General features: G+C 43.4%; 1 protein-coding gene across 1 annotated transcript in view; it reads left to right on the top strand.

The window, feature by feature from the left end:
- Positions 1 to 12,781, top strand: part of LMF1 (lipase maturation factor 1) — a 403,232-nt gene that overhangs the window by 371,162 nt on the left and 19,289 nt on the right. Inside the window, exon 8 of the mRNA XM_030211700.1 lies at positions 4,516 to 4,669. Within this exon, the coding sequence (XP_030067560.1) occupies positions 4,516 to 4,669 (154 nt within the window). The remainder of the gene's footprint in view (positions 1 to 4,515; positions 4,670 to 12,781) is intronic.

Below are 12,781 nucleotides of genomic sequence, written 5' to 3'. Positions count from 1 at the left end.
CAGATTGACCAAGAAGTCCTTGGTATGCAGATCTTTGGCGGCTACTTTGTCTTGCAGAGGCAACCAGACTTTTTTCCCAAGGTCCGGTAGTCATGCCAAATCCAACATGGTTTTGTCTTATGGCTTGGCTCTTGAAAGGGCTAGGTTAAAGAAGTGAGGCTACTTGGCAGAAGTGATAGGGACTATGCTACATTCACGTCTTCTTTCTACTTCGCTGGCTTCTGTCAGAGTTTGACTGATTTTTGAGACCTGGTGTGATGATTGGGAGTTTCTCCTCGGCAGACTTCCATGCCCCAAGTCTTGGATTTCCTGCAGGATGGTTTGGCCAAAGGCTTGGCCTTGGCGTCAGTTAAGGTTCAGCTGGCAGCTTTGGCTTCCTTTCGGGAGCAAGTGAAGGGCAAACCAGTCATCCAGATGTCATTCGTTTTCTCTTGAGTGTTCCTATTCTGCAGCTGCCTTGATGCCCTTGCATTCCTTTGTGGGATCTTAATCTAGTGCTCTCCTCTCTGATTCGCACTCCGTTTGAGCCGCTGGGATCTATTTCTATCAAGGATCTTACATTAAAGGTTGTGTTTCTCGTGACAATCTTGTTGGGTCAGCAGGTGTTGGAATTGCAGACTTTGTCCTGACAGATCGTGTTGTCTTGCGGCTGGTTCCCTTGTTTCTGCTGAAAGTTTTGACCGCCTTTCATGTCAATCAGTCTATGGTTCTGCTGACCCTGGGGGACTCCCACAGGTCAGAAGAGCAGAGATTGTTGCGCAAGCTAGATGTTCATCATGTGTTGAAGGAATGTGTCAGGTGGAGGATTTTCGCAGGACGGATCGCTTGTTTGTTCTGCCGGGTGACAGTCGTAGAGGTTGCATGGCATCTAAGGCCACTTTGGCCAGATGGATTAAGGAAAGGCTGTACTACTATGGGCCCAGTGCACAAAGGCAACTGTAAAACATGGCCGCCTCGGTAAAATTTAATGACTCGCTAACAGCCAGTAATTCACAAAGGGGATCACAAGCAAATGAGCTGCACAGAGCCCCCTTTGTGCATCGCTCGTTGTTTGCGAGTCCGAGCTGTCAGATGCACTTGACAGCTCTTATGCACCGGACCTCCTGAACCCCACACTTTTAAAAACTTTTCCCTGGTGGTTCAGTGGACCCTAACACCCCTCCCTGCGACCCCTTCCCCCACTCGTGCACACACATCCCTCATGACCCCACCCCCTCGTACCTTTACAAGATGGAGTTTTTTCCTTATATGGTACTTAGCCCTTCCCAGTACATCCCAGAATGCACTGGGCACTGCATGGGTGCCTCCATTGTGTTCTAGGCGGGCCCAAGGCAGGAGGGAGGAGCTGTTGCATCTGCCTCCACCTTGTAAAGGTATAGGAAGGGATGCGGGTGGGGTCAGAGTCTGGAGGGGGGGTGTGAACATGTGGGGGGAAGGGGTCCGGTTCACTGGACCACCAGGGAAAATTTCTAAAAAAGATTTGGAGGGGACCATGGGGAGGGGGTCAGGGTCCACTGGCCCACCAGGGAAAATTTAAAAAGAAAAAAAAGATTTGGGGACGGGCCAGGAGGGGGTCCACTAGACCACCAGGAAATTTTTTTTTAATTGGGGGGGGTGCCGAAAGGTGAGAAGTAGGAAGCACAAGCTGCAGCTGCCAGCTTGTGCTTTTCTCCTCTCCGACAGCTCCAGAGCAGCTGTAAAATTTGCTCGTTAAATTACTTCTGCTCTGGAGCTGTGCGTTCCCCAGAATACACATTAGAATACGAATGAGCTCATTGTAATACATTTGCATGGGGTTCTCAGTGACTGTTAACGGCTCACATTAGAGCCACGGAAAACCCCCTTGTTCATTACTAGCTACACAATCACTTGCTTTAGACTGGCTAGAACTAGTCTATAGCAAATGTTAATAGCACGGCAAGCTTTGTGCATCTGGCCCTAAGATTCTAAATTCTGTCCCAAGAACACTTTTCGCATACAGGAGTGACTCATTTTCTGCTCTGTAGTATGTCATAGTCGTAAATTTATGGATCTTGACACAAAATTAGGAAAATACTTAATAAAATATCTCAGTGGTGTGAGTCATCCAAAATATATTAGATTTCTTGAGTATGAATGTAAGAAAATACCCTGATTAGGAACTGATTAAAAGCAGATTTTGGGAGATACCAGGAAAAGTAAAGAATATTTCTTACAAAATGGAACAAGATATATGGAGCTTGCTGAGGGAGAAGATGCCACATCGACACCATCCACTCTGTCCACAGCCACGCCCATAAATAAGTCTGCACCTCGTATCCTCTCTAAGCAGCCCTTTTCATTATTTTAATTGTTCTGTTTTATGTGAACACTACTGGAACCCAGCCCGTTTCCTCAACAATGAAACGGGCCCTAGGAAGGCTCTCTTGTAAGCGATTTCTTTTTGTCTCTCCCCTGCCCTCCATGTCCAGCGATTCTTCCCTCCCATCCCATCCCCTTCATGTCCAGCGATTCTCCTCTTCCTTGCCCTCCCATCCGTGTCCCGTGATTCTCTTCTCTCCTATCCTCTCCTCCCATCCCAGCCATGTCCATCGATCCTGCCCTGCCCTCGATGTGCCGCGATTCTCTCTTCCTTTGTACCTCATCGTTTTCTGGCTTGCCTGGCTGGCTTCCCTTCCGTTGGTAACATCCTGACGTCAGCTCGCCTACAGCGTTCCCTTCCCTCTCACTGTTCCGCCCTTTGACGTCATTACGTTTTGACGCGAGGGCGGGGCCGTGAGGGGGAATGGAACGCTGGAGGCTGGCTGACGTCACGAGATGTTACGAACCCAGGCAGCCAGACAGCGATGGAACGTTGGAGGTGCAAATCATTTATCCTCCACCTTTTAAGACACTGTCTATCCTGCTGGATAGTGATGGCACAAGGAAAGCAAGTTTGGTCCAGTGACGACTAACTCAAAATAACCTGTTTCTTAGCTGGTCCCTAGTATTACCATATTAAAAATGCAACCATACCCATGCCTCTGTAGCTATGTTCCACTAATGTTAAACAATTAACTGGATTTCTTGAAAGGATTATATAAACGTAGGATGCATGACTAGGGGCACAAACATACACTTATCACATTTCCTCCTGTAGAGCCACAAAAACAACTTTTTAGGGCAGATAGTGTTCCTTTTATTATCGACCAGATAGAGATAAGAGTTTTCAGTTTTGGCATAAGTCATCACAAGAACAAAATATAAGAAAACCAGTGGACTGAATTAGGGGCTAATAACCCATTTATGTTTAAACAAAAGAGATCTGCATGAAACAAAAGTTATTTTTATTTTGACTTATAAAACTACTTCCCCTGAAACACGTTCAACACAGAATAAGCCCTTTGTATATCTAAAAGGTAAACGTCTACAAAACAGATGAAGATGTGATTCCATGTGCCCCAATGAAAAGAGAGTTTAATTCTACTTCCATTTAATTTCGGTATATTCCATCATCTTTATAACACCAGGCTTCCCAAAGCAGATTACAACAACAGTTAAGATGAACCCATCGGGAAACAGGATATCCTCACTGAAATCTGGACATCTGTATAGAAGAATAGTGAAGGAAAATGAGCACAAACTAGAGTTTAGAATTGCAGTTTCTACCAACTACAATCATTTTTGAAGCTGTTTTAGTGATATTCAATTGTTATTTCTTTTCTCCTCTACCTTTTAAGTTTGCTTGCTTTGTTTTCAGTGACCTGAAATGACGGCTGCGCAGGGGAGGATGGGGGGGGGGGAGTGGAAACAGATTAACCAGATGGGTTTCCTTGCTTACAGTGGACTAGATAGGTTCACTTCCACCCTGGTCTTCTCCATTCCCCCTGAGTTTTTAGAAAAAATGGTGCCTATGCGCCTCTCCTGCCCGCTCTCCCCGTCCGCGCGGTCACGTTTACTGCCCTGAAGCGCCGTTCTCCCTCCGGCACCAGCGATTCCCATAGTCAGCCTTCTACAAGTGTCGGGGCCTCTCTTCAGGCGCGTCCCACCTCTGTGGAAAACAGGAAGTTGTATTAGAGTAGGCGGGACGCGCCTGAGCAGAGGTCCCGACACTTGCAGAAGGCTGACTATGGGAATTGCCAGTTGCGGAGGGAGAACGGCGCTTCAGGGCAGTAAAGAGGCCATGCAGATGGGGAAAGCGGGCAGGAGAGGCGCATAGGCACCATTTTTTCTAAAAACCTGTTTGGGGGAGCGACCGCTCTCCCTGCGCCCCCCCCAGCTACGCCTGTGTTACAGCACACCCAGGTAGTGGAATATGCTTATTAATGGCCAAATATGGCCATTGCGTAGAGAGATCCTGGATAGCTGTTAAATAGATTTACAGTTCTTTACAAGTTTATTTAAATGCTCACTGCAGATCACAGCTTGTAATTACTAAATGCAAGTTTGCAAAACAGCAGGGTACACCCAAATGAAATCAATTAGTCAAGTTACTAAGTGAAATCCCTTCCTGCGGTCACATAGGTGACACCCTTTCCTTTCTCCTTTTTCACCCAGGTTGTTCCGTTCGGCAAGTAATGAATATCTCTTTCGGAGTTCTGATTGCGTACCTCAGCATTCCCGTGGTGCAGAACTTACTAAATCCTAAACAACTCATGAACAGCTCATTCAGCCCTCTGAAAATAGTGAACACATACGGAGCTTTCGGAAGGTATGTATGATTCCTACCTACAGCTTCTCTGCTCCCAACATGAGAACATAAGTATCCTTATTACTGTGACAGAACGAAGGTCCATCAATTCAGCTATCCTTTTTTCAACAGCGGCCATTCTAGATCACAAGATCCTAGTGGGAGGATGTAATAACAGCAGTTAGCGTATCTGGGTTTACAAAAGGTTTGGACAAGTTCCTGGAGGAAAAGTCCATAGTCTGCTATTGAGACCGACATGGAGAAGCCACTCTTTACCCCGGGATCGGTACCATGGAATGTTGCTACTATTTGGGCTTCTGCCAGGTACTTGTGACCTGCATTGGCCACTGTTGGAAGCTGGATACTGGACTAGATGGGCCATTGGTCTGACCCAGTATAGCTGTTCTTATGTTGACTTCTACCTCTGTATTGCCACCACCACTTACTCCTGGAGGAAGTCTGTGCTACTGTGAATTTTGTTTGCTGTTTATCTCAGGAAGAAGCCAAAATTCAGTCTCCAGTTCCAAACAAAGTGACTGGAAGATACAGAAAAAAATTGTATGTTTATGGTCGATACTTCTGTGAAGCAGAGAAGTTACTGAGAAAAAATGGCATGTATGTTTGTTTTTGCACAGCTAATTTTTGAAGCAGAAAATATTTTAGTTAAATTTTTCAAAATGTTTAAAAAAAAAAGGAGGCGGTAAGTGATTAAAATTGTTTCCAGCTTATTTGGACTGGATTGAATTAAACAGTGCTACCATATCCATTTCCTTCAACATGATATGTGGTTGAATGTTTAAATGTCCTCCATTCACTTTGCTTAAATCTTCAGCACCAATAGGAGCAAAGCAGATAAGCTACAGTGATTCCAGGTTCTTCCAAGAAGCTCAAACAAAGGAAAGTTTCCAGAACTTTAATCTTTATTTACAAGGATGATCTACAGATGATTTCTTTGACACATTATGGGGGTAACTTTATAAGTAACTTGAGCGCTTATAAAATTGCCCAGGGTTCCTTGTGCATAAAAATAGATGCTCAGAAAACATAGCATCTGCTTTTATTTTATTTGTAGCATTTGTATCCCACATTTTCCCACCTATTTGCAGGCTCAATGTGGCTTACATTTGCCGTAATGGCCAATGCCATTTCGGGTAGTAGAATTGCAAAGGTTATTGCTTATGGTGCATACATGATAACATACATGGAACATAACATATATGGTGCATACATACATGATAGCATACATGGAACCTCTACCCAAGAAATCTAGACTGCCCCAACTTGACATTTTGTTCTTTAGATTGTAAGCTCCTTTGAGCAGGGACCGTCCTTTTTTGTTTATTTTGTACAGCGCTGCGTAACCCTAGTAGCGCTCTAGAAATGTTAAGTAGTAGTAGTAGTAACATAACATATATGGAGTAGATCATGGTATATATATATATACCATGTGCGTACATACATGGTATAGAAGAATAATTATGGTATAGCCTGAAGGTTTCCGAGTGATAAATTGCATTCTAATCTACTTTAGGTCATCTACTGTAGAGAGATCTTGTTTTACATAAGGTTTAGTGTGGTTCAGCGGCCGCATTGCTGGCTGATCTGCAAGGCTTCGTTCTGTCAGATCTGCGGCCACGTTGCTGGCTGATCTGCAAGGCTTCGTTCTGTTTCTGTGAGTCTGATGTCGTGCAGGACATCAGACTCACAGAAACAGAACAAAGCCTTGCGCCGGAAGAAGAGGACCTCGGCTGGCGGGGGTTGGGGTCCCCCGCCAGCAAAGATAGGCGACGGCGGCGAGGGAGGGGGGGTCAAGAGGGTCGTCGGCAGGGGGGTCCAGGGCCCGCGTGGCCCCACGTAGCTACGCCACTGAGTTACACAGGGATCTGCCGCTCTTAGCCTCAGCTCTATGATTGGCGTAATTCTCGTACCTATACCTGGTGATGCGGTGCCAACTTTCCTTTATAGAGTATACCCGGACCACATGCCCTCTAGATGCCTAATTCTAGGCACAGAATTGGCCCCTAAGTTCCCAGTCGTTTCTGTGCAGTGAGAACTGGAATTTGTTTGCATGTGTTATAAATTATACACCAGTGTGCCAGTTCGTTATGGCAGAAATCTATCCAAAGTTGCACCTGCCCTGGAGCAGCGTTCAAGGAGCACGTTTATAAAGGTACATGAGTTACCTTTGTGAAATAAGAGCATCACCTGATCCCCTGAGCTGTACCTGCACTCAGTGCCCTGTGGTAGAATTAGCCCCTGTGTATTCTGGGAACATTGCTATTTCCCTTTAAAGGCAATAGGGATGTGCTTTTGTTTTAAATCAACAATGAAATTTGTTTTCCTTTGTGTCATTTTCTGAATGAAAGTAAAACAAAACGAATAATGCAATGTTTCTGTTTTATTGAATGTTAAATGGTTTTAATGCACATTACAATGGGAAAACAAAACAAAAAAATGAAAAAACAATCCCACAAATGAAGCAAACAAAAAACCCCAAAATACCTGCACACCTCTCAAATGTCATTGGCTGTTCTGTGTTTTCCTCCTACTAATATTCATACGTCTCTAACTTTATTGTTTCTGTAGACAGTGCAGTTGGATTATGTCAACCACCAATATCCACAAATTGTGCTTTACATGCCTGGGGGCCAAACTCTACATCCCTAGTTGTGCAACCTCATAAAAGATGGCACCTAGTGGTTTTTATGGCTGTCAGAAGCAGAAGGAGAAGATTCTGTGTTCAACTAAGTTTTACCTGAGCGCATCAGCATTGTAGACATCCCTGAGCTACTACCACACGTTAACGATGCATTGACACTGTAGAGATGTTGCATGTTGAGAGGGGCCATTGGGACATAACAACATAAGAATAGCCATACTGGGTCAGACCAATGGCCCATCTAGTTTCCAACAGAGTCCAATCCGGGTCACAAGTACCTGGCAGATACCCAAAACAGCAAGATTCCGGAATCCCAAAGAGTAACAAGATTTCACTCTACTAATCCCAGGGCAAGCAGTGGCTTCCCCCATGTCTGTCTCAATAGCAGACTATGGACTTTTCCTCCAGGAACTTGTCCAAACCTTTTTTAAAACCCCACTAAGCTAACTGCTTTTACCATATTCTCTGGTAGTGAATTCCAGAGTTTAATTACATGTTGAGTGAAGAAATGTCTCCGATTTGTTTTAAATTTAGTACTTTGTAGCTTCTTTGCTTTCCCCCTAGTCCTAGTATTTTGGGAAAGAGTAAACAAGCAATTTACGTTTACCCGTTCAACTCCACCCATTATTTTATAGACCTCTACCATAACTCCCCTCAGCCGTCTTTTCTCCAAGCTGAAGAGCCCTAGCTGCTTGAGCCTTTTCTCAGAGGGAAGTCGTCCCATCCCCTTTATCATTTTTGTCGCCCATCTCTGTACCTTTCGTAGTTCCACTATGTCTTTTTTGAGATGTGGTGGTTAGAATTGCACGCAGTATTTGAGGTGCAGTCATATCATTTTTGTTTTACATTCCTTCCCTAATAATTCCTAACATTCTATTTGCTTTCTTAGCCGCCGCCACACACTGAGCAGAGGGTTTCAATGTATCATCAACGATGACATCTAGATCCCTTTCCTGGTCCTAACGTGGAACCTTGCATTCAGGTTCCTCTTTCCCACATGCATCACTTTGCACTTGCTCACGTTAAACATCATCTGCCATTTAGACGCCCAGTCTCCCAATCTCGTAAGGTCCTCTTGTAATTTTTCACAATCCTCTTGCGATTTAACAACTTTGAATAACTTTGTGTCGTCAGCAAATTTAATTTTCTCACTAGTTCCCATCTCCCATTGATTTCTTCAATTTCATTCATAATGTGCCTTTTCACTGGTTTTCCCACCGTGCTAAATTTTAGCCTTTTTCCTTTAATTTTCAGAGACCTAGTTTGCCAACAGACAGGCAGACAGACATTTCTTGACCCCTTTTGTATAATTCTTCCCAACTTCCATTGGGTTGGAAAAAATTAAAAAGACTTTATAAAGCCTTATGTACTTTAGTATACAGTACAAAGGGACCATCTCAGAAGATATGCCCTCTAGTATATTTCAAGGATGCCATCTTGATTGGGGGGAGAAGATACTTGTTAGAATATGAAAGGAAAGCCTTTTCCTCAGGATTAACCTGCTACTGAGTCCCCCACTAGTGTCTGATTGCTCGTGAGGGCACCCGGTCAAAAGAAACCAGACAAAAAAGTTCCCGACATAAAAGTCCCAGACAAAATAGACTCCTTACAAAAGGGCCTGATGAAATAGATTTATTTTTGAATGGTACGAATTTGAAGGGTACAAAGAAGTGGAGGAGCCATAAATTACTGAGAAAGTCCTCGGTTTGTCACTTGAAAGTCCTGGCACCTGCCTACGGCTTGACTTCACTATCCACACTTGGTATCTAGTGAGAATCATGAATCTGTCCTGTTGTGGTTTTTTTGGGGGAGGATTTTTTTTTGTCATGGTCTGTTTTGGTTTTAGTCTGTTTTGTTGGGGGTTTTTTGTCGGGTTTTTTTTTTTGTATGGTCTATTATGTCGGGGTGCCGCTCGTGAGATGAGCACAGCAATAACTAGTCAATAAAATGCGTCCTGGACGTTTTCCTGCTTCAAAACGTTCCGTCTGTTTGTTCTCTCAGTCCACTGGATGGAAGAAAATCATGAAGGTACATCTTTCAGATGTCACCACCATTAATGATTCAGAATATATTACCTCAGGCTTTCGGCAAGTAATGAAACTTAAAACTTCTGCTCCTCTGAGAGTCATACAGAGCTCTGGAAATCTTATCACAAAAGCACTAAGTAAAGAAATAACATGTTACTATAATTAGAAGCAAGGAGCCTATCTGGCTAGATATTGTGTCTTCAGGGAGCGTTGTGGTCCATAGACTCCGTGGATGACATTTTAAAGACGTGTGAACAAAGGAAATACATTTTAGACATCAACCATGGGTAGCATAGGAACAGATAGAGACTTGGCAGTGACAGACAAAACAATGCTGGCTGCCAACTCAGCACAGAAATCTGGACAAGGCTGTAGTCAGGCCTCAGATTAGATAGTTAAAACTTACACGGGAGGAAGAAAAGACACCCAGGCTTATAAATTGCCTTCATCATGCTTCGATGTAGGTTTTTCCAGAAGTGGTAGATCAAGTTTCTGAAACATTAAGCATCGTAGTTCCTTGTCAGGGTTGGTTCCACTCTCTAGATCACCAGGAATCAGTGATGTGCTTCTGCGCCTATAATAGCCCCTTTCCCCTTAGGTTGAGCCCTCTAGTATTCAGAGGCAGCCGGGACTCCAGGCACAGGCCCAAGTGCTTCCAGCCGGGAGGCGTAGACACTGGACTTTCTGCAGAAGGAAAAAGGAGCAGAAGTACTGACTGTAGAACCAAACCTGAATCAGTCGCAAAGATGAAGGCCAAGAATCAGACAAGAGACAGGGCAGGTAAAGCCAAGACTAGCACAGGTAAAATACGAAGAAGCAGGAAACAACGACGCACTCAGATGCTCACAGGAGATCTATACGATCACAGAGTGAATGGGGAGTTCCTGGGTTATATAGGCACAGGAGACCCTTCAGCAGAGATGCACCAACTCATCAGCCTGAGACTAGTAATGGTATAAAGAGCAGGAAGAGGCCTGGACTGACTTCTGTGAGGGAGCAGTCTCATGATATTCCTAATGAAGAGTAAAGGTGTTATGACCAGACAATTAGAAAATGAGCTGGGGGTGGGGGAGATTCTTTGTTGACCCATCTGCAGCGTTTGATATGGTAGAACATAGGGTTAAATGGAAGGGTGTAGTAATGGTTTCAGTACTTTTTGAGAGAATGTAGACAGGGGGGCTGTCGATTTAGACTGTTTTGTTCCCTAGGGGTAAGTGTTATCACTGGACCTTTTAATGACTACAGTACTGTTTTATTGGCGTTATTAGTAGTCCTGATACTGAGTGTTTTGCCTGTGTTGATTGTGTATTGCTCTGTTCCCCAGAAGTCAAAGTACTGATGCCGCAGCCTCTGTAAACCAATGAAAGGTGGATGGCAGCTCCTCCCTTATAACAGCCCTCAGGAATCTGACATATGCTGAATCACGCTGTGGGCTGTGGCATCGTACCTTTATTACTGATTTTGTGTCCTTGATTGACTTCCTGTTTCTAAGTGTTGGGCAGATAACCACTACCCATAATTCCCTGGTTGAAGTGTTCAGAAGCCTGTTAAATGTAGGTAACAGTTAAAGGCTGAAATGAAAAGTATCCCATTAGTTTCAAGCCTTTATCTTTGCTGGGAGTGGGGAAGTTGCCCTTGGAGATTCTGCTGTCTTTCTGTCTGTGGCAACAGGAAATTGCTTATCTCTCTCTCTCTCTCTCTCTCTGTCACTGTAAAAGGTTTGCAGCTTATGATAATATGACACAGGTTTGCTTTTCTTCTGCATGGAATGGAATGTGCTCATAGGCCTTTTCTTCATGCCTAATCTACAGTCCTGTGTGTATATTGCTGTTTACCAGAATAAGCCACTGGCTGTCTTTCTGGGGCTGGTGATGTTGAGCTACTGCTGAGCTCCTCGCTTCAATGCGTAATTGTTCATGCATTGTGTGGTACAACACTCTTTGTTGATATTATACTGGCCGATTTTCAAAGCAATTTAAATGGGCAGGAGAGGTTCTGGCCTGCTTAAATCGCCTGGCGCTGCCCAACCCCCAGTATTCAGGGGCACTGCATATCGGCTCTGACTGGCCCAATAAATTGTGGGCAGGTCAAAAGCTGGCCTAACTTGGCAGGTGTAGTTATGCGGGTCCACTGAATATCAGCCAGGATCTGAATATCATATTTTGACGCTCTACAGATGATACGAGCTGCTGTGTTTTGTAACATCTGTAGGCGTTTTCAATTAAATTTTGAAAGACCTGTATGCGCTATATTACAATAATCTAATCGTGATAGAATATAGGCATAGGTTAAAGTACGCAGGGATGATTTATCTAAGCAATTTCTAATCGAACGTAATTTACGTAGTTGATAAGATTTCTTTATCACATCGGAAATTTGCTCATTAAAAGATAGAGGAATCAATAATAATACGTAGGTATCTAAATGATTGTACCGTAGGTATTTGTTTGCCAAACAGAATTGGTATTGAAGTTGGAATAAAATGGGCCCTGCTGCAGATAACTCGAGCTAAGCTTTAGTAAAAGACCCCCTTAGTTAGTTATTGAGATTTATTAACCACCTTTATGAAGAGATTCACCCAAGGCAGTGTACAGTAGGTACAGTTTAACATCAAACTTACAATTTTGTTAACAGCATAACAATAGTAAAATAAACAAGTATAAACATAAATACAATGAAAGAGGAAAACTTGAAAACAGTAAATTGAAACCTAATTCATTTTTTTATTTTATTACATTTGTACCCCGCGCTTTCCCACTCATAGCAGGTTCAGGAACGCTAAAAAATCATCCCGCACATTCCTCAATCTTCACTTCCCTAACTGCAAAGGTCTAAAATACAAACTAACGCATGCGTCAACCTTTTCCTACTTGAGCACACAATTCTGGAACGCGCTGCCGCACAACCTAAAAGCGATCTATGAACTAACTAACTTCCGCAAACTACTGAAAACCCATCTCTTTGACAAGGCATACCACAAAGATCAACAAACGTAAACTCCTACACATATATCCAGAATTGCCTTATGATATTGGCTTGTTATACTACTATCGTGTTCTATCATTATCATGTTACCCAAGATCCTTATGCAATACTAAATGTCTATTGTCTTACATATTTCCGCTATACATGATGTAATGTAAGCCCTATTGAACCTGCAAAGAGGTGGGAAAATGTGGGATACTAAATAAATACATAATAATAATACAGGTACTTATTGTTATGATACTAATGCTTTTTTCTACCCTATAGCTGAGGGGACAAATGCAGATATATAGATGGAGACAAGGTGGGTGGTACAAAGTCAGCTGGGATAAAAAAAATGGGTGGCTAAACTGAAGTTAATTTCTTTGTACAGTTAAGCAAGAGATAAGGAACTGATCTAAGTTACAGTGTGTATAACAGGTGTACTTACAACTGTCACTGAACTAGCTAGATAGTTTGGGA

This window comes from Microcaecilia unicolor, chromosome 8 (assembly GCF_901765095.1).
Source record: "Microcaecilia unicolor chromosome 8, aMicUni1.1, whole genome shotgun sequence".
Taxonomy (NCBI): Eukaryota; Metazoa; Chordata; class Amphibia; order Gymnophiona; family Siphonopidae; genus Microcaecilia; species Microcaecilia unicolor.
The sequence above is the reverse complement of the archived record's forward strand: the minus strand, read 5'-3'. Positions and strand labels throughout refer to the sequence as shown.